The sequence below is a fragment of the Citrus clementina genome, unplaced genomic scaffold (genome assembly GCF_000493195.1).
Source record: "Citrus clementina cultivar Clemenules unplaced genomic scaffold, Citrus_clementina_v1.0 scaffold_1, whole genome shotgun sequence".
Lineage (NCBI taxonomy): Eukaryota > Viridiplantae > Streptophyta > Magnoliopsida > Sapindales > Rutaceae > Citrus > Citrus x clementina.
This window is the reverse complement of record NW_006263303.1, coordinates 4,280,682-4,305,181: the sequence shown is the minus strand read 5'-3', so window position 1 is coordinate 4,305,181 and position 24,500 is coordinate 4,280,682. Positions and strand designations below refer to the sequence as shown.

The following is a 24,500-nucleotide window of genomic DNA, read 5'->3' as shown; positions in this document are numbered from 1 at the left end:
GAACACACACTCATTAATATCATTAATGTGTTTTATTTATAAAAAAACTAAAAAAACAAAAATAATCTTTTAATAGAATTATCTGTTGGATGCTAACCAAATAATATAACTTAATTTGTTATGAGACTTAATTCTTTAATGAGGTAGCAAACAATATTTCTGTATTCGACTCGCCAACATAATTAAATCTCACCAGAATTTCACACAAGTCGAAACAAATGTACAAAAATTGGCCTGGGTGGGGTTCAAGTGAGATTAGCAGATGGGGTGAGTATCATTTCTATATTCTTAATCTTATATATCGTCAATATTTGACTTGGTATATTTTCGCTTTCGAAATCTGTTTTTATATTATACCCAGTTCTTTACGGTCTCGATAAATTAATACGCATATAGAGGCATCAAAATCATAGCTGATGTAGTAATATGCAGAGTGATTTTAAAATAATTTTCAGGGAATGAGTCCAAGTAAGCATTTGGATGACTAATTAATATAGTTAATTTGAAAAAACCCACAATGTTAATTTAATGATGACTGGTCGTGACTAATTAATTAAAATTCTTCTGGAAACATAAAGTCCCGTTATGTTTTGCGATTTGGGAATGAAGAAACATGTGCAACTTTTGTTATGTGCATGAACAACAATTATTAATGTTGTACTAACTCAAAACTTGGAGTGTCTGTGTTAATCGAAAATTAATTAAATGCATAGGAGGGTGATAGAAAATAATTAAACAAAAATAATGACCAAACTAAACTTATCAATTCATTACTCAACCTCTGGTCTATTACTACTATAAATAGAGTCACTAAATTCTCCATTAAGCACAAGAATCAAAATAAAGTCTATACAAACTAAATAAAATATGGCAAGAACAATCATTTTAGCCATTGCAGTGACAGCATGCATGGCTTCTCTCTTACAGAACACAGCTGCCGAGACTACCCACGTGGTCGGCGGTGACTTAGGATGGCAAATTCCTCCTGGTGGCGCCATCGCTTATGTCACTTGGGCTTCCATGCAGACGTTCTCTGTTGGTGATATTCTTCGTACGTACTCTGAGCGACAAGAAAATTATTGCCCAAATTCACATTTTGGAAAATACGAACGTGGCCCATAATTACCTTCACATATATATTTAATAAATTTGTTTGTTAACTCTGCAGTGTTTAATTTCACAACCGGACAACAAGATGTAGCAAGCGTAACAAAGGAAGCATATGAGAACTGCAATCCAGCGAGTCCCATTTCACGTAAAACCACAGGCCCGGCAGAATTCAGCCTCGAGGCAGCTGGGGATTACTACTTTATATGTACCCTGGAGCTGCACTGCACGTTAGGGCAGAAGCTGGCAATTCACGTTACTGGCCCTGCTCCTCAACCCAGCCCCGGTCCTTCTCTGCCAAGAACTCCGGTGAACTACACCGTCGGCGGTAACATTGGTTGGGCCATTCCGCCTGGTGGTGCACTTTTTTATGCCTCTTGGGCTTCCTTCTACTCTTTCTTCGTTTGTACACTTTAGGTAATTAATTTATTAATAACAAATTCACATAAAAGTAGCATAGCACTAAATTGAAATGTGAATAATTATTATTATTTTTTTTTTCAAAAATGTTATGCAGTATTTAACTTTGCGAATGGGACACAAGATGTTGCCATAGTGCCCAAGGGTGTATACGAAACGTGCAACATTAACAGCACAATTGCAGTTTTCACTTCCAGTCCAGTGAAAATCACACTCAAATTCCCCGGTGAATATTACTTCACTTCTACATATCTAAGCCACTGCTCATTGGGACAACGGCTGGCCATCAACGTCACCGGTACCAGCACCCCAGCGCCGGCCGCTCCACCTCCCTTGCCTCCACCACCACCACCAGGAAACAGAACTTCGCCGGCCCCAGTTCCCCCACCGGTCCAGCCTCCTCCTTGTCGTCAGCCTCCGCCACCGCCCGCCAGCGTAGCTCCATGTCAGGTTGTGGGCGGCTTCTATATCACCATATTGTCTATTATTGCTGTGGCTTTGATCTCTAGCTCTGTTGAGTAACGTAACTGCCTTGTCTTATATATCGTGGATGGCAGGGAGTACACTAGAAGCCGTCGTCGTCGTCATATTTTGCACCAAGGGGAAGGGGTGATCATCAAAGTGGCTTGCTAATCTTGGGTTTGCAGTTTTGGGAAATTCAGTCAATCTTGGGTTATAATTTTGGACTCGTGGAGTTTTAGTTGCCTAGCTCGTCACCATTTCTTTGAAGTCTGTTCGCTACCTAGCTTCTAGTTTGCTTCTTGTTTCATTTTGTTCTTCACGAGGACCTTGAAGTAATTGAGTGTCTCTCTCTTCTCGACTGTATTCAATAAATATCCCTCGCTAAATTGAGGTCTTATTAAAAATATATATAATAATAATAATAATAATAATAAAGGGGTTATTCAAATGTTTCTTTTAGAACTAAAAATTTTTACTCGTGCCCTGATGCCCTTCTCTGTGTTGGTAATGACTTTTCTAAACTATAGGTTTTGCCAGTATTTGGTTTGGCTTAGTTACCTCTTTTTTTTTCTTTTTTTTCTTTTTTTTTTTTTTGTGTGTGGGATTTGGCTCCTCGTTATTGTATTTGATATTTTATTCTAATAAATTAGTTCTCCTCGTTAAATAAAAAAATAAAAAAAATTGCTGAATTCTCTATAAGTTTTAATTTTTTACAACGTAGAAATTTAAAAGGATGTTTAACTGCATAGATATGGGCTCCCAGGCCCAGACCATAACAAACAGAATTGAAATTTGAAAACCCGGCTTTCTGAAAACCCGGGTGATCACATCGTACTGAAATTGAAATGTTTGTATGGTTGTGGTCCAACGAAGCATATAACAGACATAGAAACATATTATTTTACAATTGATGTATAAACGAATACTATATTCATCAATTAATTAGTCATACGAATACTCTAGAACTCCTCCCCTCCCCCCCCCCCCCCCCCCCCCCCTTTTGAATTGAGGTAAAATGCAAACTCAACAGCTCTGATTGAGTTATTGCATGTAAAAGATACAAAAATAAATAAATAAATAAGAGGTGAGTTATTTTAACTTAAATATTTTTCAAAATTTATTTCGATAAAAAATTAAGTTACAAATTTTTGGTGAAAAGTATGAAAAGACAAAAAATTAAGTTACATATAATAGTCTTTTCACATCTTTTGTCAAATTTTTGTAAACCTAATTCTTTCTTCTTCTTTTTTGGGGTCAAAATAATATTATTAAAGTTTTTTACTTAAATTTTTGTCACAAATTAACGTAGTCAAACAGTAAAGATGCGATAAACTCTAAATATAATCAATGGTTGCTTTGTTTGTTAAAAAGTCATATTTATCTTTCAGTAATATATTCTTTTGTGTCTTAAATAGTAAAGATAATTTCTAAGGAACTAAATAAATAGACCTTTGGTCCAGTGGGAGAATTCTTACACTTACAATATTGAGTGCAAGTGTTTAATCATCCACAAAAATATTATGAGGATTAATTTCAATTCCTCCTCAATTACCAAATAATTGAGTGGAATATGAGTGGAGTGAACAATTTTAAAATATTCGAGAGGATTTAAAGATTGTATAATTTGTTTGTAAATGTTAATTAAAAAAAAATCTAAGTAACTAAGCATTATTTTCCTTTAATTAAAATCCTGTCATTTATATAAATGCATTCCGTTAAAAAAAAAGAGTTAATAAATATATGTCATATAAAAAATTCAAGCTACGTACAACTGATGTAATCACGCAAATATCTCTCCAAAAATTAAAATTGTAAGTCTATGACCACTTTTCAACTAATTCTAACTACTAATTGAGATGGGACATTTAGCAACCGCGTCCTAATCGGATATACGCAGTGAGAAGTTGTAACCAACACATGACTACGACACTTTTCATGCCAGCTGCTATTTTCTCAATTTTGTTTAACTCCCCAAAACTTTGTGCTAATTACATAGTTAGACCTTCTTAATTATTAATTTGAGAATAGGTATTGACACCTCAGCCGACCTCTCTAATCTCTATGACGTATTTCCTTAAAAAACTTCATGAGCTGTATGCAAATTCTTAATTATTATCCAGTGAGGGCACCATCACATTATAAAGTGTGAACCCTTGTCATAGAATCTGATTTAATGGTTTACTTTTTTTTTTCTTGAAAAATGAGATTCACACCACGCTTTACACCACACATAACACCGAAGGGTGCGTTTTAAAATAAATATAAATAGTCATTGTGAATTGATAATTTTGACACTTACAACACACGCGCACTCTCTCGTTCTCTCCCTCAACGACACAAAATCTCCCCGTCGACTCCCTTTTCTCTTTCCTCCAGATTGAGCAGCCGTTGGTTATTTTCTCTCAATCTCCCCTCCAAATCCAACGGCCGTCGGTCACTCTTTCACCTCTCAAATTTATATACTTTTCACTTAAATTTTGATTTATTTTTTAATTTGATTCAATTATAATCATAATTATATATAAATTAATTTTTTTTAATTTTAACACTGAACCAATTAATTTTTAGTTTAATTCGGTTCAAAATCAAAAATTGATTTGTTCACATTTTCTAAAGTATTCGTTTTAACTGACTAAACCGAATGCCCACCCCTACTCATAATACTAGACTTCCCAAATTATATTAGAAAATTTTGTGTCGAAGCAGTCAACAAAGGCAACCATAATAGAAGCATGAATGCATAATTTATTCTCTGGCTCGCCTCTTATTGTTCCCGAGACACATGGCCACGTCAATCCTTTTTTTTTTTTTAGCCAGCTATTTTCTTAATTTTAAATAGCACATATTTCGTTGAACTCCCTTGAACCTTGTGATAATTATTTAGGTAGATTCTCTTAATTTGAAATTAGATATTGGGTGTCCTTTTTTTTTTTTTAATATTGAGTTTGAGATCTGTAGACTATGACTGCAAAATTTTCCGATGAATTTTCTTGAAATTTTTAAAGAGCGGTCTAAAATTTAAGAGAATGGTCAAATTCACTTTGCCATTAATATTTATCGATAAAAATCAAAATATCTTTCATTTAAAATAATTATAAAATGTATGAAAGCGTCATTCTACTTTTATATATTAATATATATATGTACATGTGTATGTATACCCATTCTTTAACGAGGACATCCTTACTTTAACAAAGTGAGGATGTTACTAAAATATAAAATAATACATATTCTAATATATTAGCGAGATTGTGTTTTTCTGTCTATTAGATACTGAAATATATGTATTCTTATCTATTAATAGTATTCTCACTTATGCAAATAAAAATTTTATCATTATAGAATTAATATTATATATATATATATATTTCCTTCTGGTATCAGAGCCAAGGGGAGGAAAGTGTTTTATTGTTTAGAGTTTTCGTGTTTTAAAATCTTGTGTTTTATTTTGAAGTTTTGTTTTTATGGTGAATTTTTACTGGTTGTAAGTCCCGTTTTAGGATAAGGATTCCGCTGAGGGCTGTAAATCCATACCTGTAGCCATTCTGACCAAACCAAAAATAGACCATAAGGTCTTGACCATGGACCCTCTACTTGGTAGAACATCGTCCTTTTCTAGCTCTTCTTCCTTGAATACTAGTGATTAAAAGCATGTTGTGAGTTCAGAAGAATTCATTATTGAGAACTTTGATAAAGCAATTGATTGTTGGGAACTTCCAAAAATTTCCAAAGAAAAGATTTACAAAACAAAAATGCTTGATATTCTAAAACATGATTATATTATAAAGATTGAAGAACGTGACATAACTCTTTCAGAGCCTTTTGAAACAATTTATTTGTTTTCAGAAAAATCTTTAAAGAAATTAAAAGAAAAGAATTTCAAATATATTCACATTGGTCTTATCCAAGTCGGAATAAAGCCTTTAACAAAAGAAGGTCTAGACACTTCTATTTTAGCTGTCTTAAGAGATGGACGATTCATCTCTTTTGATGATTCATTGCTAAGTAGCATCGAATCTAGTCTCTGTAAAGGTCCAATTTCTTTTGATTGTTATCCTAATATAACAATTTCTCTTAAAGACAAAAATATTTTAAAAAGCATGATTTTACAAATCAAAACCCATAATTATAATATGGTCAAAGGGTTTATCCCAGTTGCTTTAATTTTTAAAATTTCATACAAAGCTATGGTCTCTGCGTTTAGTACACAACACAAATTCCAGTCAAAAAGAGATGAAACTCTCCTCTTGCAGACTGACTTGTCTAAAGCAAACACTGTCATTCCGAAGCCAATCCAATGGAAAGATGTCAATCTTCTAGAGGAATGGATTCTTGAAGGAGCCGCCCCACCGGCGATTCCGAAACAACTTGAGCCAAATACAGAGTTACAAAATGTGACTCAGTATTCCGATGGTAAAGTCAAATTATCATTCAGAAGGTCTACCTCATCCAGATTTTCTGATAAAGAGTCGTGCTCAAGCATTCCTTCACTAGAAAGGAAATTTACGAAAATACCCTCTGTTATAAATCTCCCTTTTCAAAATACAAAGAGTCAACCTAGGTTTTCTACTTCAGATATACCTAGTACCTCCATTCGATCAGTTGATTACACTACTAGTGTTCCTAAACCGATCTACACTAGTAATCAACATGTACAAAGTCAGGAAGAGAAGGAATCTTCTCCTCCAACATCACCTACGTTTTCTGCTGTTACAGAAAATGTCATTAATGTCATTGAAAAGGAATTTGAATTGGATAAAACTTTTCTGCATAATGATTTTTATTCTGATTTAAACAAAGAGAAAAGACTTGACTTTGGTTTTTCAAACACTTTTTAAATCAAAGAAAAGAAATCCAACAAATCTATTATGAATTTGTTAATTTTCATAAAGTTCATATATTATTTTTTGATTGGTTCGAAATATATTCTTCTGAGAACAACATTGAATATCTTTTTAAAGAGTCAAACCCTATTACTATTAGGAAGAAAGTTCCCGAATGGAAACTTCTTGATAGCGATAGAATCATAGAGTCTGAACACCCACCTCTTCGGAGTGTAACCATTGATCATGGAGAACCTCCTGTCCAAATCAGAGCTTCACCTTACAAAATTCTAAAGCCAAATGATTCTGAAGCCAATTTAAGTAGTATTATCCAACAGAATAATTTCTGTAATACCAACTTAAATACAATCGGAAAGCAGTTGACTAAGATAGAAAATCAATTCCAAAAGTCAACCATTATTGTTTCTTCGATTTCTCCTATTCCACCAAAATCGGATTCTGACAAAAAGCTTAAGGAACCTATTTTCAAACATTTTCAGGTTTCGAAAACTAGCCAAAAGCTTGTTTAATAGTCAAAATCAGATTTTGCTAAAGTCATTAGAGAACAACTAGATAGGATAGAAGCTGCTTCTTCCTCATCTAGCAAAGTTTAGATAGCCCCTGATACTCCTCAATCTAGCAAGATTGGAGTATTAGAACAAGACCAAATGTCTATAGCCTCTTCTGATATAGAAGCCTTCAAAGAAGAACCTTCTACTCCTAAAGCCAACAAAATTCATTGGGAATTAGCCCTTCCCACTGTCAAGACTCCACCGGATCTAGCAATAGATAATAGACCAAGTGCATTAAATCAATCCCGATACAATGCATCTTCAGTCTATGAGTGGAATATTGACGATATGTCCGAATACAATATCCTAGGATTGTTGCAACAAATGACAATGGCAGCCAATGCCTATAAAACCCAAGCAGGAACTTCTGATCGTGCCATATCAGAAATCCCCATTGCCGGTTTTACTGGTCAACTAAAAGGTTGGTGGGATCATCTTCTCACTAATCAGCAACAATTAGACATTCTAAATTCCATTCAAGTCGATGAAAATGGAGCCCCTATTCTTGATGAGTTCAACAATCCAATCCAGGATGTTGTTGCTACTATAATTTTAACCATTTCCCTCCATTTCATTGGTGACCCTTCACACCTTCGTGATAAAAACACTGAGTTACTACATAATTTAAGATGTAGGAAACTTAGTGAATTTCAAAGCTACAAAATCTCATTTTTTACCAGACTGTTTCTAAGGGATGATGCAAATCATATAACTTGGAAAGAAAAATTTCTTGCTGGATTACCTACCCTTTTAGGTGAAAAGGTAAGAAATTCCATCAAAGCCCTTTATGATAACCGTATTCCTTATGATGAGCTCACCTACGGTGAACTGGTCAGTTTTATCAATAAAGAAGGTTTAAAGATTTGTCAAGATTTAAAATTACAGAAATGACTTAAGTGGGAGCTTAAGAAGTCTAAACAAGAATTAGGCGGTTTCTGTAAACAATTCAATTATGACCCCTTTAAAACTTCTATCTCCAAGGATTGTAATGGTGAGTGTTCTAATAAACCTCGCAGGAAACATTACAAATCTAAAAATTTTAGGAAACCCTTTCGTAATTTTAGATAACTTCCTTATAAGAAACCTTCGAGGCTTTATAAGAAACCCAAATTCTCTAAAAAAGAGTTTAAAGCCAAACCAAAGACTCCTTGCAATTACAGAGAAGCTATATGTCACAAGTGTGGCATAAAAGGTCATACTGCAAAATATTACAGAATGAACAAAAAACTTCATGAGCTTGACCTTGATGATGAGATCCTTTCTAAATTAGCCCCTCTTTTTATCGAATCTTCTGATTCCGAGTCTTCTATGTCAGGAGACAGTGATCCATATCAAGTTGATGAGTTATTTGACTCAGATGACTCTGCATCTAGCAGTAGTGAATCTGAATCTGATTCATTTTTAAAGAAAATCAATGTTTTAACTAAAGACCAAGAAACTTTTCTTGAACTTGTAAAGCATATTTCTGATCCGAATCTTCAAAAAGAATATCTTGATAAACTTTTGAAAATTTTGGATTTTAATAAAGCCGAAACTTCTAAAGTCCTAATTGTTAAAAAGAATTCTTATGATTTTACTCAGATTTTGGATAAAAAGAAAACAAAGAAGTCAACACCCACAATTCAAGATATTCAAAAAGAAATCAAAGACATTAAACTTGAAATAAAGGATTTGAAAGAAAAACAAAAGGAGTTGGATAGTTTCAGAACCACTTTTTTGTGGAAATTGAAAGAGGCATACCAAGACTTGTAATAAATTATAAACCTTTGAATAAAGCTTTAAAATGAATTAGGTATCCCATACCTAATAAAAAAGATTTGCTTCAAAAATTATGTTTTGCTCTTATCTTTTCAAAATTTGACATGAAGTCTGGTTTTTGGCAAATTCAAATACATCCAAAAGACTGTTACAAAACTGCTTTTACTGTTCCATTTGGACAGTATGAATGGACTGTTATGCCCTTTGGTTTAAAGAATGCACCCTCAGAATTTCAAAGAATTATGAATGATATTTATAATCCTTATTTTGATTTTTGCATTGTTTATATTGATGACGTGTTGATTTTTTCGAACTCAATTGATCAACATTTCAAACATTTAAATGTATGATTGTTGATTAAATACATTTAAATGGATAGTTTAAATCTATATATAGCTATTTATTATATATATATATATATATATATTTTTTTTCATTCCAAAGCTAAAGTTTGGAATTCAGTACAAATTCACAATGTCTTAAATAGACTTTTACAATGTTGTAAACTCATCTATGATAATAATGTAATTATGTGAATAGCTAGGTTCTAATAAGGGGTCTCATACTTTAGTCAAAGTGTTGAATTCCCATTGAAGCCAATGGATATACATATACAAATATAGTCATTATCTAATAAGGATCTACTAAATTATTAAAGTAAGAAATAAATTAAAAGACAACAAAACACATACTCACATGCAATGTATTTTGTCTGTATTGTTTTGGAGTGTCTATATTTCTTGTCTTTTAACTTATCCTTTTCTTTAATAACTTAAATGATCTCTCATTGGAAAATTATTTTATATATATAGAATCCTTCTCTCATGCAAGGGCTTGTACAAGTTTTTGTGTAGATTTGGCGTTTCATAATGGCGTGAGATACTTTTACAATAGAGTGAAAGACTTTTACATAGTTGTAAGACCCTAAATCTGCTTCAAATTTCATGCAGATATATGCATTTTTGTGTGTGTGTGTTAGATACTAGAATATGAATTTAATGTGGACGGAGTTAAAAGATAAAAAGAAAATCCCAAACACTATAACACAAAAAATAAAGCATTGGAATCTAAGTTTTAATTTCTTGTCTTTCAGCTTTGTTTGCACAAAATATGCATTTTAGCATATGCACCTCAGAAACTCTAATAATAATAAGAAGAAGAAGAAGTAACTTATTATTAATGGTTAATCAAAGATAGTACAATACACAAGAAAACCAAGCCCCTCTATGATTCGTTTGAGTTTATTCACTATATAAAGTATATATATTGATCATTTTACACCAAGAGCGATTAATTTTCACATAGATGCAAAATATCTGTAAGTTGAATGAATTTAATAAACAAAAATATTTGTATGATTTTTAAAAAGCTAATGGGAGATTCTTGTCGATTTCTTGAACGAAGGGATTTTCCTCTAACGAATCAAATTAGGTCATCAGTATCCATGCAACATATTTTTGTTTATTATGAATTAATTATTCAGGGTTCTTATGCTTAAAGAATAAAATAAAATATATATTTATAATGTATTATTGTTATTAGCAATTTCTTATTATCACTTTCTGCTTTTCTTTTAGCTAATCATCAACCATCACTAGCAGCTGTTTAGCTAACTTAGTAAATTAGTCGCATGGGGGATATTTCTTTCGAATCAAACTTAAAAGCAAGCGACGGCGACGGCGACTTGTCCAGCATCTCTCTTAGACCTTTTGATCTTTCAGACGTTGAGGATTCCATGCTGTGGGCTAGTGATGATCAAGTAACTCGTTTTTGCACATGGGAATCAGAGGATGGCATCAACTTCTTCAAAAATAAAGTAATTAACAACCACCCGTGGTTCAAAGCAATATGCCTTGGTAACAAACCAATTGGTGCCATTTTAGTAACTCCAAACTCAGGTGATTGTAACAAATGTAGAGCTATACTTGGCTACGTCGTGGCATCAAAGTACTGGGGCAAAGGGATTGCAACAAGGGCTGTGAAAATGGTGACTGGTATTATATTTGACGAGTGGCCACATTTGCAGAGACTTGAGGCTACGGTAGATGTTGATAACTTGGCCTCTCAGAAAGTGCTTCAGAAGGCTGGATTCAAGAGAGAAGGTGTTCTTCGAAAGTATATAACTCTCAAGGGAAAAGCTACAGATGTTGTCATGTTTAGTCTTCTGTCTACTGATCACAAGATTTGATTATATGTTAAAAAGAAAAGAGAAGAGGGGGGGGGGGGGGGGGGGAGATTACTGTTTGCTTTTCGGTTAATTTTATTTGATTATATTTGCCGATTTATATATGATTAACTATCTGATTTATGAGTGTTTAATTTCCCTTTGAGTTCATCATTTAATTTGAATAAGAATAATTAGGTAGGTGGAGTTTCACTCTGATCACATAATAGATATCTCTTTTCTTTAATATTTACTACTAAATTTCTACTATCCTGATATCACAATTGCCTTGATAAAGGCTATTTGAAGCTCTTCCCGTAAATTCGATCCAAAAAATGGAGTGGCCTATTTTTAAATGAAAAGAAATTCTGTTCTCAAAACTGCATTAGTTAACTTGATCTTTTAACCTCAATGATGAGGTAAGGGTTATGATGAATTTTTTTTTTTTTTTTATCTAATAAGGGTTATAATGAAATTCTTTTATCTTATATTGAAATTTTTTATTCTTTATGCACGTATCACTGTTCATAATTAATGTTTAATCCCTGGCGGTAACTAAAACTGTATAATAAGCTTTTAGGGTGTGACTAATGTTGACCTATGAAAAAAAACAAAATTAATCATCCAAAAAAGTACCCTAAAAACAAACTCAAGACGCCTTTTAACTTGTAAAAGAAAATTATTATCCTAAAAACAAAAAGAAAATCAACAACTAAAGAGAATCCAAGTACTAAACTGGCACCACATGATCCAAAAGATGAAAGTATCTCTGTCTCAGAGGCACTTAACCTATACGTACACCGACCCAGTGGCGGATCTAGAAAAATAATTTACCGGGGACTAAATTAGATAATAGTAAAATATAAAAAATTAAAATTTTGAATATATAAAATATTTATAATTAGTCTCTACGCATTTTTATATTTTAAAAATATTATGTAATATGCTCATTATCAATATTATTAAATTTATTATTTCTTATATAAACAATCAAACTATCACGTATCCCAACTGATTCCAAAGATGATTCTTCATGAGTTTTATTACTGAAACTGTTCGTTCTACTATTATTATATAAACTGGAAGAATTAACCATATTTTTTAGAATAGAAAATTTTTGAGTAGTGGGCTATCATTATTTTTAATTAAAATGTATATTTTTATATTTTTTAAAAATTAAAGTTTAAATTTTATGGGGTTTATATTTTATAGTGACTATTTTAATAAATTTAATGAGACTAATTACAAAATTAAAAAAATTCTTTTATTTTTAAATTTTTTTTTGGCGAGTGGGGGCTTGAGCCCCCACTAGTCATGTGCTGCATCCGCCTCTGCACCGACCTAAGGCACATAGACTGGATTCCCTTTTTATTTTTATTTTTATTTTTATTCTCTCTTCCTTCCTCTTCCATCATTTTTCGGATATCTTCATTTTCATGAACTAATGAAAGAATATCATCTCACCTCCTAAAACGAGCTCCCCCTTATTTTTCATTTAAAGAACTCTCTTATCTACACTAAACCCTCGATCTCTCTTGTGTAATTATCCATCATAAATAACCTTTAATGAGGATTTGCTCATATCATAAAAAAAATTATACAATACTTCATTTACATACTAGATTAGAGATGAGTTACTTTTGTGAACGTAAGCCAAAGGACTGATCCATGTAAAATGTCATGTTTTCTTTCTATTAATTTTTATTTTTACTTATTACGATGATATTGATGACCAGATTGTATTTCATACATGCCATCACCTGAGCTATCATAGATATATTGAATATTCTTTAAACTTATATGAGATACCAGCTCACTTGAGCTTTGCATATCAACTCCTTAAATTAACTCAAAAAAGGTCTACTAAGCTCTTTATATTATTCACCTCATATCACCATCTCATCAACTCGCTATCCACCTCAGTTCATCACTCAAATTACTTCAGTTAAACCACTTACCCTCAGATATTAGAAAAAGATACCTAAACCCAACTTAACCAATCCCCCACAAATATAAATTTTTTCATTTGAATCCAATAGAACTAGATCTCGTGAAAACCACCCAATTAGTTTAATCAGGATTCTAGTGAAAATTCGGTGAAAAGAGCTCACGTAAAATAAGATTTATAAGTCTTCTTAGTCCGAATGCATCGAGCCAACTCAAGAACCCAAATTGAGACTTCCAGAATTTTGATATTAACACAACCTTGACTTGTCAACTCAAAACGCCTGATTAAAAACACTTGAATTGCATGAGAAGTAAGTTGATATAATAATAATAATAATAATTTAATAACATTACGCAAATCTTTATTCTCATTGACTTCACATGTCGCACATTCACCTAACCTTCGTGGAACCATCTCCGTAGTGCATCTTTGTCCATTATTCTTTTTGAATCAAACTTTTAAATTATATATTAGTTAAAAAAAAAAAAGATAAATGCAAAGACTTCACATAACAAAACAAAAAATTGACCCGTAAACGCCCCCAAAGTCACCATGTTTGGTGCATTCTCACGCGGCTTTGCCGTGAAAATCTCGAAGCCCCCGTGTATCATCGCAGCCTATGTAGAAGTAGAAACAGCCCAACCCCACACTCCACCAATACCGGGGAGTTCATCAGATCGTCCAGAATCAAACACGTGTCTTTCATCCAACGTCCCAACTCGACAGTCAACAAGCTTGAAAGTCTGATAGACAACCCTCCCTGGGCTTTCTCCATAAATACAAAGCAGAGGACACACAACCTATACACTTTGCAAAGAGAAAACAGGACACGAAAACAGAGAGAACAGAACAGGGGCGACCCCGGCCTTAAAGAACACAAACAAAACAATGTTTAACAGATTTTTTCTTGCAGCGATTGCAATAGCAGCTCTAGTACAGAGCTCGACGGCACAGACAAGGCATGTGGTGGGTGATGCACTAGGCTGGATTGTTCCTCCTAATGGTCCTGCTACTTACTCTAACTGGGCTGCAAACCAGACCTTCACCGTCGGTGACACTCTTGGTAATTTTGCCTTCTAAAACTCTGCACGGTTCAACCAAAATGCGTGCTATATGGATAGGGCTGAGCTTATTTCTGATATTGATGTGTTCTTGTGCGTGTTTTCTTTTTTCTTTTTTACTTTTTCAGTGTTTAACTTTGCCGCTGGAAACCATGATGTTACTCGAGTAACACAATCATCATTCAATGCATGCAACACCACTAGTCCCCTATCCAGAACCACAAATAGCCCTGCGAGTGTTACTCTTACAGCTTCTGGGCCACACTACTTCATTTGCTCATTTCCAGGCCACTGCCTCGGCGGTCAGAAATTAGCCATCAACGTTAGCGCCAGGGGATCTTCTCCTGCTCCTCAACCTTCTTCTCCGGCCCCTCAGCCCAGCGGTAGTACTCCCTCTCCGGTTCCTGCACCAGCACGGACACCGACACCGGCACCAGCACCAGCACCAGAACCAGCAACAACACCTACGCCAGCACCAGCATCAGCACCAACACCAACACCGAGATCAGCACCAACACCAGCTCCCACAAGACAGCCAGCGACTCATGTTGTTGGAGGTGCTCTAGGATGGACTGTCCCTCCCAACGCTTCTGTGGGTTACCAGAATTGGGCTCGCAACAACAACTTTTCGGTCGGAGACATTCTAGGTAACTAACTACTGCCAAGTACTACTAATTAAAACTCTTCTTTATCAATTTTGCGCATAATTATAAACAGTTTAATAAGTAACTAAATCTTTCTTTGTAATTTAATGCAGTTTTCGACTATCCGGCTCGTGTACATGATGTGGTCGAGGTGACCAAGGCAGCGTACGATTCGTGCAATTCTAGCTCCACTATTTCTAAGTCTACCAACCCACCAACAAGAATCACTCTCGGAACCGCTGGGGAACACTACTTCTTTTGCACTTTCCCCGGCCACTGCTCTGCGGGCCAAAAGCTCGCCGTTAACGTCACCGGAGGCAGCAGCACTGCGCCCAGTGCCTCGCCGCCATCACCCACCGCCACTCCTCCTTCTACCACAACCAATCCTCCACCACAATCTCCGGGAGGCGGTACCGCACCTCCTCCGCCTAATAGTTCCGCTAAGTCTCTAGGCGCTGCTAGCTTATTTACGAGTTTCCTTGTTATTGTTGCGGGTTTATTGTATTAGACATGGCGGTATAGAGTTAGTGAGACTTTTGAGACATGATTCATTTTTGGGTTATATGATTGTTGCTATGCAGATTGTTTTTTTCTTTCTACGGTGTGTCGAATAAAATGAATAAAGCTGATTTTTTACAATTTGACCATATGTACGTGCCCATATTTGATGATAGCTTTATTTGTCAAAATATTAATGTGATCGCAATTTTTCAAACCCGTATCTCAATTAAAGCTACAGGTGGTCTTAATGAAAAGGATTATGCTTAAGGAAAAATTGGGAAATTTAAATTTGACACGGTGCCAAAAAAGTACCTATCACATATAAAAAAATTTCTTGGTCGTTTACCGGTATGATGTATGTCGAGAATCCAAAGAATAAATTATAGCATATGATTTGGAAAGTATACCAATCCGATCGTTTCTAGTTTGTGTCTAGTTTGATGTTGCGTTTTGATTGATTCCTTTTGACATGGTAGTTGGTAACTTTTACAAGCTTTCAAGAAGTGAAAGTGAAAAGCTTTTTACACAGAAGAATAATTATGTCACCTTGACATTCTTTTTGTTAAACAAAGCTTTTCAAGATTAGAGAAGGGAAATCAAATTTTTTTTTTTTTTTGCCCAAAACCATCAAGCTCCCGCTCTTGATTAATTTGATAATTGTCCAGTGGTAGAATCAGAAAAATATACTATAAACTTCCCCTAATTCTGTTTTTGGGCAAGCAAAACCATTTTCTCTGCGTGAAGATATTAATTATTTTTGGGCTCTATGTAGTTGATTTTCTTACTCGTTATTAATTCAAGTCTCAGCGTCCAGAAGAGCAAGATGAACAGTGTACAGCTATTGTTGACTAGTTGGGCACTTTCAAAGTTCCCACCAGCTCAAGGATACCAAACAAGGGAAGTTATAGTTTGAATAGGCGAGAACTTTGATCCTAAAGCTACTATAACTTTGATCCAACGTTTGCTGTAATTGTCCTTTCAACGAGTACAGCTCTATTTGTCTTCATTCGACCATTACCATTTAGCTTATCTTTCATTGCTCGTTGCTCCCGAGCATTCCTGATCAAATGCTGAGTCATTCATTTGCGTTTGACCTGTTTATTCAACTTGACCATGAAGCTTGATAGATAGATCCTCACCGTCACCGAGACAATTCATCGAGCACATAGTTCATTTTATCAAACAGTTCCGTTTACCCAACAAAACGAAAGAACAGTAAGGCAGAAAGTACATGGACGAGGGCTTTTCCTAAAACACAATGTTCTATGCATGTGACCCAATAACAGTTTGGGTCAATTGCAGAAGTTGATTGACGAACTTTTGTCAAAATTAATTACCAAAGTGGCAACTTTTTTGGTGAGTCATCTAGCATTTACTTCAATAAATTATGATGCATCATGCATTCACAGGAATGCGGCCTCCATCACTTTTAAATTTTTTTTCTCAAATAAAATAATAAATTTGAAAATTTTTGAAAACAGTCAAAAGTCGGTAAAGTTAGCTCCTTTTTTGTTTTATTTTATTTTATTTATTTATATTTAAGTGTTATTATTATTATTTTGAGTTGTCATGTCACAATAATTAGTAAAAGAGCATTATTTAAACCTACAAATAGAATAAATCCTCCCCCAACAATTATATTTTTCGTGTGATTTGGTAGGGATGAAGCATTCACATTGGAGAGCCGGCGGTTGTTTACATTTGCCCTTAAATTTGTTTAATTTGCAGCAGCCCTCAATCAAATGTCGTGTGAATCTCGTTGTCTTTTACCAATATTATAGTTATACAAGCAATTTGCAATTTTTTTTTTTTAGTTTTGACCACGAGGTATCCTGGGGAGGACCCCAACTGTGGGAGACACCTTTAAGCCCGCACCACAACCCATACTATAAGTTCCCGCTCGAATCGAGAGGCACAAGTTCTCCCAACAAATGCGACTTCCTTGCGACTCGAACTGGGGAGCAAACACAATCAAGCCACTTAAGGGGACTCCATTGCCAGTGAAGCCAACACTTTGTTGGTAGTAATTTGCAACTTTTTAATTGACAGTTCCTCCTCTACAGAATTGGTAAAATATATAAATAAATGTGATCCGATTTGAAAGCCAAATGAAGTGAACAACAATAATACTACATTTTTTTAAAGTAATTTTTGAAAAATTATGTGCAGGGATGGCAAAACAAATGAACGAATCAGATCATAAATAAATAAAATTAAAATTTGATGAATTTATTAAACAAATTATAATCTTAGGCTTCAAATTAGATTCGTTTATTAAATAAATATTCGTTTAATTTGATTCTTGTACAAAATTAAATAAACTGAAATGGATTTAGATGTATTTACAATTTGTTTATGCAAAACTAAGGGCAAAGCTTCGGTACTCCTGTGACACCGTACCCCTCTTTTGTCTTTTTTTTATGGAATCCCTTGTATTCTTTCTTATTTACACTTTAGTTATAAATATAACGGTAATTTTTTCCCATTTTTCTTCAACTCTCCTTCATAATCAACCTGATTTTCTCCATTTAACATTACTTTTGGACCATTAGATATGAAGAAAGAGATTTATTTATAATTAACTAATAAAGCTATATTTTAAACAAAACTCATCTGATCTAAACAAAATTTGAGAACTTGGTACCAAAATATATTGTACAACTCTTTTTAATTTCTTTTCTCTTATCAAATTCTTGGATTGCACATGTTTTTTTTTTCATTTTCTTTTCAATTATCAAATTGAACAAAACTAGGTTACCAGTGGGGTAAATAACCGTTTGTTTTGTCTTTTTTACTGTTTAATTGAACTACAATATATTTTAAAAAAAAATTAAAAAACTAAATAATATTTCTAAATTTTGACACTCAAGTTCTGTTCATTTTTAATTTTTTATACATATACAATTGAGCTGAGCATTAACTGAACTTTACCCTTACAAAGAATAAATTAAGGGTTGTGGATATTTAAATCTTAAAAATACTCATAGTACCTCATTTTAAGTAAGATTAGGTTATTTGACTTCAAAATATTTTTTACACCTATTTTTTAATTAAAATTTCTATTACTAATATACAGATGAAATAATTTACTATTAGGGATAAGATATATACTTCATTAATTATATTTTTCTTTTATTCTTATCCTAATTTAAGTTCAAAATTTCTTTTAAGCTAAACATAATTTCATCGTAAACAAATAATATTCATAAAGCATTTTTTTTGTTCATCTTTATTGTCCACACTTTGTAAGATTATCCAATCCATAAAAGATTAATTTTGATAAAAAAGCAGAAGAAAATAATTTTATTATTCAAAAAATAAATTAAATTGGGGTTATTTTTGGTATTATGGGGGTGTATATAGTCAAATTTTAATTTTTAAATTTATGCTATAGGTTTCTTGAGTAATTGGGTGTAGAGAGTAATTTTGTGGGTTCAAAAAACCTCATACTATAATTAAATCATTTATATTATAAAAATACCCATTCATTAAATTACTACTAAGAACAAAGGATAAACATCTATAATTTAAAACTATTTATTCTCTACCTTTGTTGTCCTTTATTTAACATAGAAATATATAAATTCGAAGAAAATGTTCCCAAGAAAAGGTTTAGTTCAAGAATTTTAGAGAACACGAATGGTAATTTTATAAATAATAAAATTTTAAAAGCCATGAATCTTTATTCAATAATTTTAAATCAGACAACTACATAGACCAAAGAATCAATAGCAGGATTATTGTCAATGAAAAAATCTATTTTTAAAATATGATGGTTTTAATTAAAAGTATTTTATTAGGTCAGAGTTTATGAAAACAAGAAAAAAAAGAAGATAAAGTTCATGGGTGCTAAACTACTAAATAGGAATAAAGAAAGAATAGAAATAAAATTCGGTTATCGTACGTATGAAGATATTAATATTAAAATAAAAAATAATTAAATGTACCTTAGGAATTACGCAACTTGTTCATTGATAATATCATTGAAAACATTTAATTTAGGTATATACATGTTTATTTTGGTCATATATTATTATTATTAACAAATTAATATATTTTTATTATGTATTCTATTTTGATTGATGAATTCAAATAATTTATTGTATATTAGATAGATATTATGTTATAAAAATATTTATTAATACATGTTAATTTTTTTCATGTATTTTGAAATTTTTACATGAGAATAAATTATTATCGATACATTGATACTCATTCTAACAGTCAAACTAAGTCAATAGATTTAAGTGCTAAAAAAAAATTGAAACAATCCGGATACATATGTCAACATTTAGAAACCTTTTCCTTTTCTTATTTTTCAGTAAATACCAGGGATAACAATGTTAATAACCATCCAAACACATCCGGGCCGTTATGCAACTCTTTGGTTAACTTTAATGATTAAATCACTAAATGACAAAATAGGGGTACCAAACACCAGTTGTAAAGTAGCAGGACCCAAACTAATTATAAATCGAATTGAATCTTGATTTGTTTACAAAAATAATTATTGCCGTAGCTTATCGTTTCAAAAGTATCCTCCAAATTTTTAAATTTGTGGATAAAAATTTAATGGGAAATAAGAAATTTAATTAAATGGATAATAAACGAATCTTAAATAAATAAACCCATATTCGATTTCTTTATAACTTTTTTACTAAATAAATTCTAAACAAATAAATGTATTAGTAACCTCAAACTCAAATTCGATTTGTTTATTTGACAAAAGAAATCGAATCCATTCAATTATTAAATGAATCAATTTTTTCAAATCCAGATCTATTTGATTTGATTTGAATTGAATAAAATAAACTAATTGTACCCAAATTGCCACCCTATACTTGTGTGTTATTAGTTAATGGTTTTGGATTCAGTTTGAGTTGATTTTTTTACTAACATTTCAAAAAGATACAATTGATAATTATTGGATAATCGTATATTACTACACATAAAAGTATGATAGAAGATTATGAAGAGTTGAGTGCAGATTAACTTTATACTAAATTCAAATTCTTAATTAATAGGTTATGTTAAATTTTTATAAGTTGTAGAATAATTTATTTAACCATTCCAATTAATGTCTAATGAAAAATGCTATTTGGATTGAAATCTCTTTAAAATTATTTGGGAACTGAAATATTACTCCAGTTATATTACTAAGAGACAACTTCAAATCTGATCGAACCTGATAACTCGACAACATGCCTTCATTTTCTCTCTCTCTCTCTCTCTCTCTCTCTCTCTATATATATATATCTCTCTCTCTAGTTTCGTCCAAACACAAAAGCAAAACAGGTGTCCAGCAGCATATACTTTCTGTTTGACCATTGCAAAGGACCCGCCTGCTTACTTTTCTTGACACTATACATGATCGGCAGAAGAAAGTACATGGACGAGAGCTTAAAACATAATGTTCTATTTGGTCATTGACCAAATAATTACCAAAGTGGCAACTGTTTTGGAGAGTCATTTAGCATTTACTTCAATAAATTATACCCTATCTCAGGGAAGGACCTCACTTCAACATAAAATATATTACTCCTGAGAGGGGCAACTGAGTCAGTCAGACTCAAAGGAAGACAGGCCACACGCCTAAAATCTAGGGAGGGTATCTTAAGGGGATAAAGATGGTTCAAAACATGAATGTTGCAGTTGACAAGTTAAAGCATGGTGACTCCTTAACCCTAAAAACACAACTTGTAACCACCAATGGAATCCGTATATACAGGCTAAGGCGAAACATTCACAGTAAGCACGCAATCATGATCGCCAACAACATAAACTCATCAAATCAGATCGTCAGTAAATCCCATTTCACTGTCTTTTCAACTTTATGTTGTGTCTAAATATGACCTCCATCCATCATTCCATTGTTCTTACCTCAGCTGGTCTTGAGAGGAAAGAGGTATCAACATGTGATTTCGCTAAAAAATGACACATCATTACAAATTAACAGTAGGAGATAACAATACTCATATTAGAATGCGAAAGAGTAAAAAAATACAAGTGAAATTATGAATAGCAGAAAAAGCATATTGGACAGGGCCTTGGGTGTTTCGGGTTGGACTTGACTTGACCTGGCCATATTTTGAAAACGCCCAGGTTAGGTTTAGGCTTCACCTAAAAAGTCTAACTCTAGTCCAAAAACCCGATAAATGTCAAAAAAATATATTTTATTTTAAATAAAATATAATTTTTAATATTTATTTAATCCATTCAAAACATATGTTTAAAGCTTTAAATCCTTTTACCCTAACTTTTAAAGCCTAATCTAATAAATTTTTTTTTTTACATATTATAGATTTATAAAACATAATGAAAAAATTCTTTAAAAAATAACATATAAATTCACACTTTTAGGGCGGCTTGAAAAAGTCTGACCCGACCCGCCGAGAGACATGCGTAGGTAGAACTCGGGCTTAAAAAAGCCTCGCCCGAGCTGGAGCAGGTGCCAACCCTAAGTGAAATCAACAAGCTGAAAATGCAAGTGAAATATAGTCACCGGTCTAAGTGACCCGAAAATAAACAAAGTTTGATTGAGTGCGTAAACTTTACGTAAAACATTGTGCTTTAAAACAGAAGGCTAGGGACGACGAGCCCACCAAAGCTAGAGAAAAAAGGCAACGCCCGTCAAAGCCCAATGTTTAAGAAAGTGAGCCTTGTTAAACTTTCATCTCCTCGATAAGTAGAGTAGAGCAATGACACAACAAACTTTAGAAATACAATTAGATTCCATAAAATTAGTAGTAAGTGAATGAGTTTAAAAAAATAATTTATATAATCTTTAACAAAATTAAGATGCAGGACCTTGCACTCATAATTGTGAAGGCAACGATTCGAGCTCCCGCAACGCATGTAGGGACTTATCTCCTTCCTTAATTATGGTATATAATTAAGTGAAGGCAATTTTCTCCATTTCGAAATGTGAATGAAGTAGACACCCCTCAAATATTAGAGAGGGTAAAAATATGGGCAGTGTTATATAAAAATTAATGTAAACTAGTCTCAATAATTGTATGATTGTAAATATCAGTTGTAAATCTCATATAATATGAGTTGCAATCTGAGCATTAGTCTCATATAATTAAAAAAAAAAAGATGTGAAACCTTATTATATTTAAATTACTACAAATTGCCAAGTGTAAATGTAATATTAGGGATGACAAAAATCTCAACGGGGACGGGTACCCTTGGGGATTTTCCCCATTCGGGGAGGGTACGAGGATAATTTTATACCCAATTTTTTATTTGGGGAATGGACGGGGAAATTTTTTTACACAGTTTCTTATTCGGGGAAGGGACGGGGATGAGGTGGAATCCCCATCCCCTCCCCATTTCCCCCATTTTAATTTTTAATTTTATTTTTATTTTTTAAAATTACTAGTTAATAAATAATAAATTTTGAATTATATTATAAAATTATAAATATTGATAAAAATAACAAATATCAAAATATTTATATTATTAAACTTTTAGGCCTAATTAACTAATTAAAGTCTTAAATTTTTATTTAGGACATTAAAAAGGCCGGGTAGATTCTATTAGCCCAAAAATTTTGTTTTAATTTTAATTTTGTTTTATTAAAAATATTAATTAAGTATCTACATTTATTTCATTTATTTTATTGTCGATATAAAAGTAAATTCTTTTTCTTTTATTGTAAGATTATGAAGATTGACAAAGATAATTATTTTGATAATTTGTATTTTGCATGTGACTTTTGTAATGGATCAATGTTAATGTAAGATATATTTCGAACTTTACTTTTATTTAAATTTTTTTATTTTAATATAATTAACTTAAAATCAAAAATAAAAAATATATATTAGTTATTCGGAGATCGGGGACCCTCGAGAATCCCATGTTATTATTCGGGAAGGGGATATAGATTCTCTCAAGCAATTCTGATGGGGATGGAGAGGGGACGGGGACATACGCAAAATATCGGGGATGGGTACGGGGAGATTAGTCCCCTCCCCTCCCTACCCCATTACCATCCCTATGTAATATCTATCTTTTGAAACTTGAATCAATCTTTTTGTAACTAGAGTTAGTTTGCAAGGTCACATTCAAATGTATAAATACCTCATTCTTGTTGGGAAAGGGAGAACTTTTTTGGCAAGCGACTTTGTGTCCACACAAGCCAAGTAATAAAATTTCCTTTACAAAATTTCCTTTCACACTTAGAAAATCTAGATGTTGTTTTGAAAGCGATTAACAACTAAATTATTTTAATCTCTTTATTTATTTATTTATTTTGTTTGGGTTAAGAAGTCTAGTCTAGTTAATGAAAGTATAATTTATATTTAAAGCATTAACAAAAAGTCCGTCTTTATTATTATCCAAGAGAAAATAGTTTCGAAAAAGTTTTTGGAAAACATTTTGTTTTGAAAAAAATAATAAGAACTTAGTACAAATTTTTGCTAAATTCCGAAAATTTCATTTTAAACACGGTGTCTGTTAGTGTTGTTTTTCCAAAAATATGTTGTTGAAAGGTATTTTTGGGCGTGAGTTAAGAATTTAAAGTATTTTTGTAAGCATATTTTTAGAACCAGTTTAATAAACTTTGAAAAGCTAGTTTTTGCCGATGCAACTTTCTCTTTCTCGTACCTACTCTAATAATAACTTACTTGCTAATGGCTTTCCACGTGATGTCTAGATTTTCTAAATGTGAAAGGAAAGTTTGTAAAGAGAATGTTATTACTTGGCTTGTGTAACGTAAAAGTCTCTAACCAGCCCTTTCTCAGTAAGAATGAAAGATATTTATACAATTGAATGTAACCTTGCAAACTGACTCTAGTTACAAAAAGATTGACTCAAGATTGAAAAGGTAAATATTATATTTACACTTGCGAATTTGCCAAAGGAATGACTAAATAGTAAACTTAATTGTCTGTAATTATTTGCAAGGATCTATTCCCTGCAACTAGGGGTGTTCAAAATCCAATCCAATTCGTTTAATACGTCTAATTCGTAGGAATATGATCCTTAGATTAGATTAAAAATTTAAAAATCCGCAGTTGGTGGATTGGATATAGTT

At 32.6% G+C, this 24,500-nt stretch overlaps 3 protein-coding genes across 3 annotated transcripts; all 3 read left to right on the top strand.

Annotated features, from left to right (window-relative positions):
* Positions 1-867: 867 nt before the first annotated feature.
* Positions 868-2,049, top strand: LOC18055394 (blue copper protein). Its single transcript, XM_024177368.1, has 3 exons — positions 868-1,051; positions 1,169-1,513; positions 1,625-2,049. The coding sequence occupies exons 1-3, from the start codon at positions 868-870 to the stop codon at positions 2,047-2,049; spliced, it is 954 nt and encodes a 317-aa protein (XP_024033136.1).
* A 3,323-nt stretch (positions 2,050-5,372) lies between these two features.
* On the top strand, positions 5,373-11,330 carry LOC18055393 (uncharacterized N-acetyltransferase p20; the record flags this gene model as incomplete). The annotated part of the gene is made up of 2 exons (XM_006450825.2): positions 5,373-5,389; positions 10,811-11,330. Coding segments are annotated over 2 exons (537 nt in total), but the record flags the coding sequence as incomplete, so codon positions are not given.
* Positions 11,331-14,049: 2,719 nt separating this feature from the next.
* On the top strand, positions 14,050-15,606 carry LOC18055392 (uclacyanin 1). The gene is made up of 3 exons (XM_006450824.2): positions 14,050-14,317; positions 14,444-14,962; positions 15,073-15,606. The coding sequence occupies exons 1-3, from the start codon at positions 14,143-14,145 to the stop codon at positions 15,465-15,467; spliced, it is 1,089 nt and encodes a 362-aa protein (XP_006450887.1). The 5' UTR covers positions 14,050-14,142; the 3' UTR covers positions 15,468-15,606.
* The last annotated feature ends 8,894 nt before the right edge of the window (positions 15,607-24,500 follow it).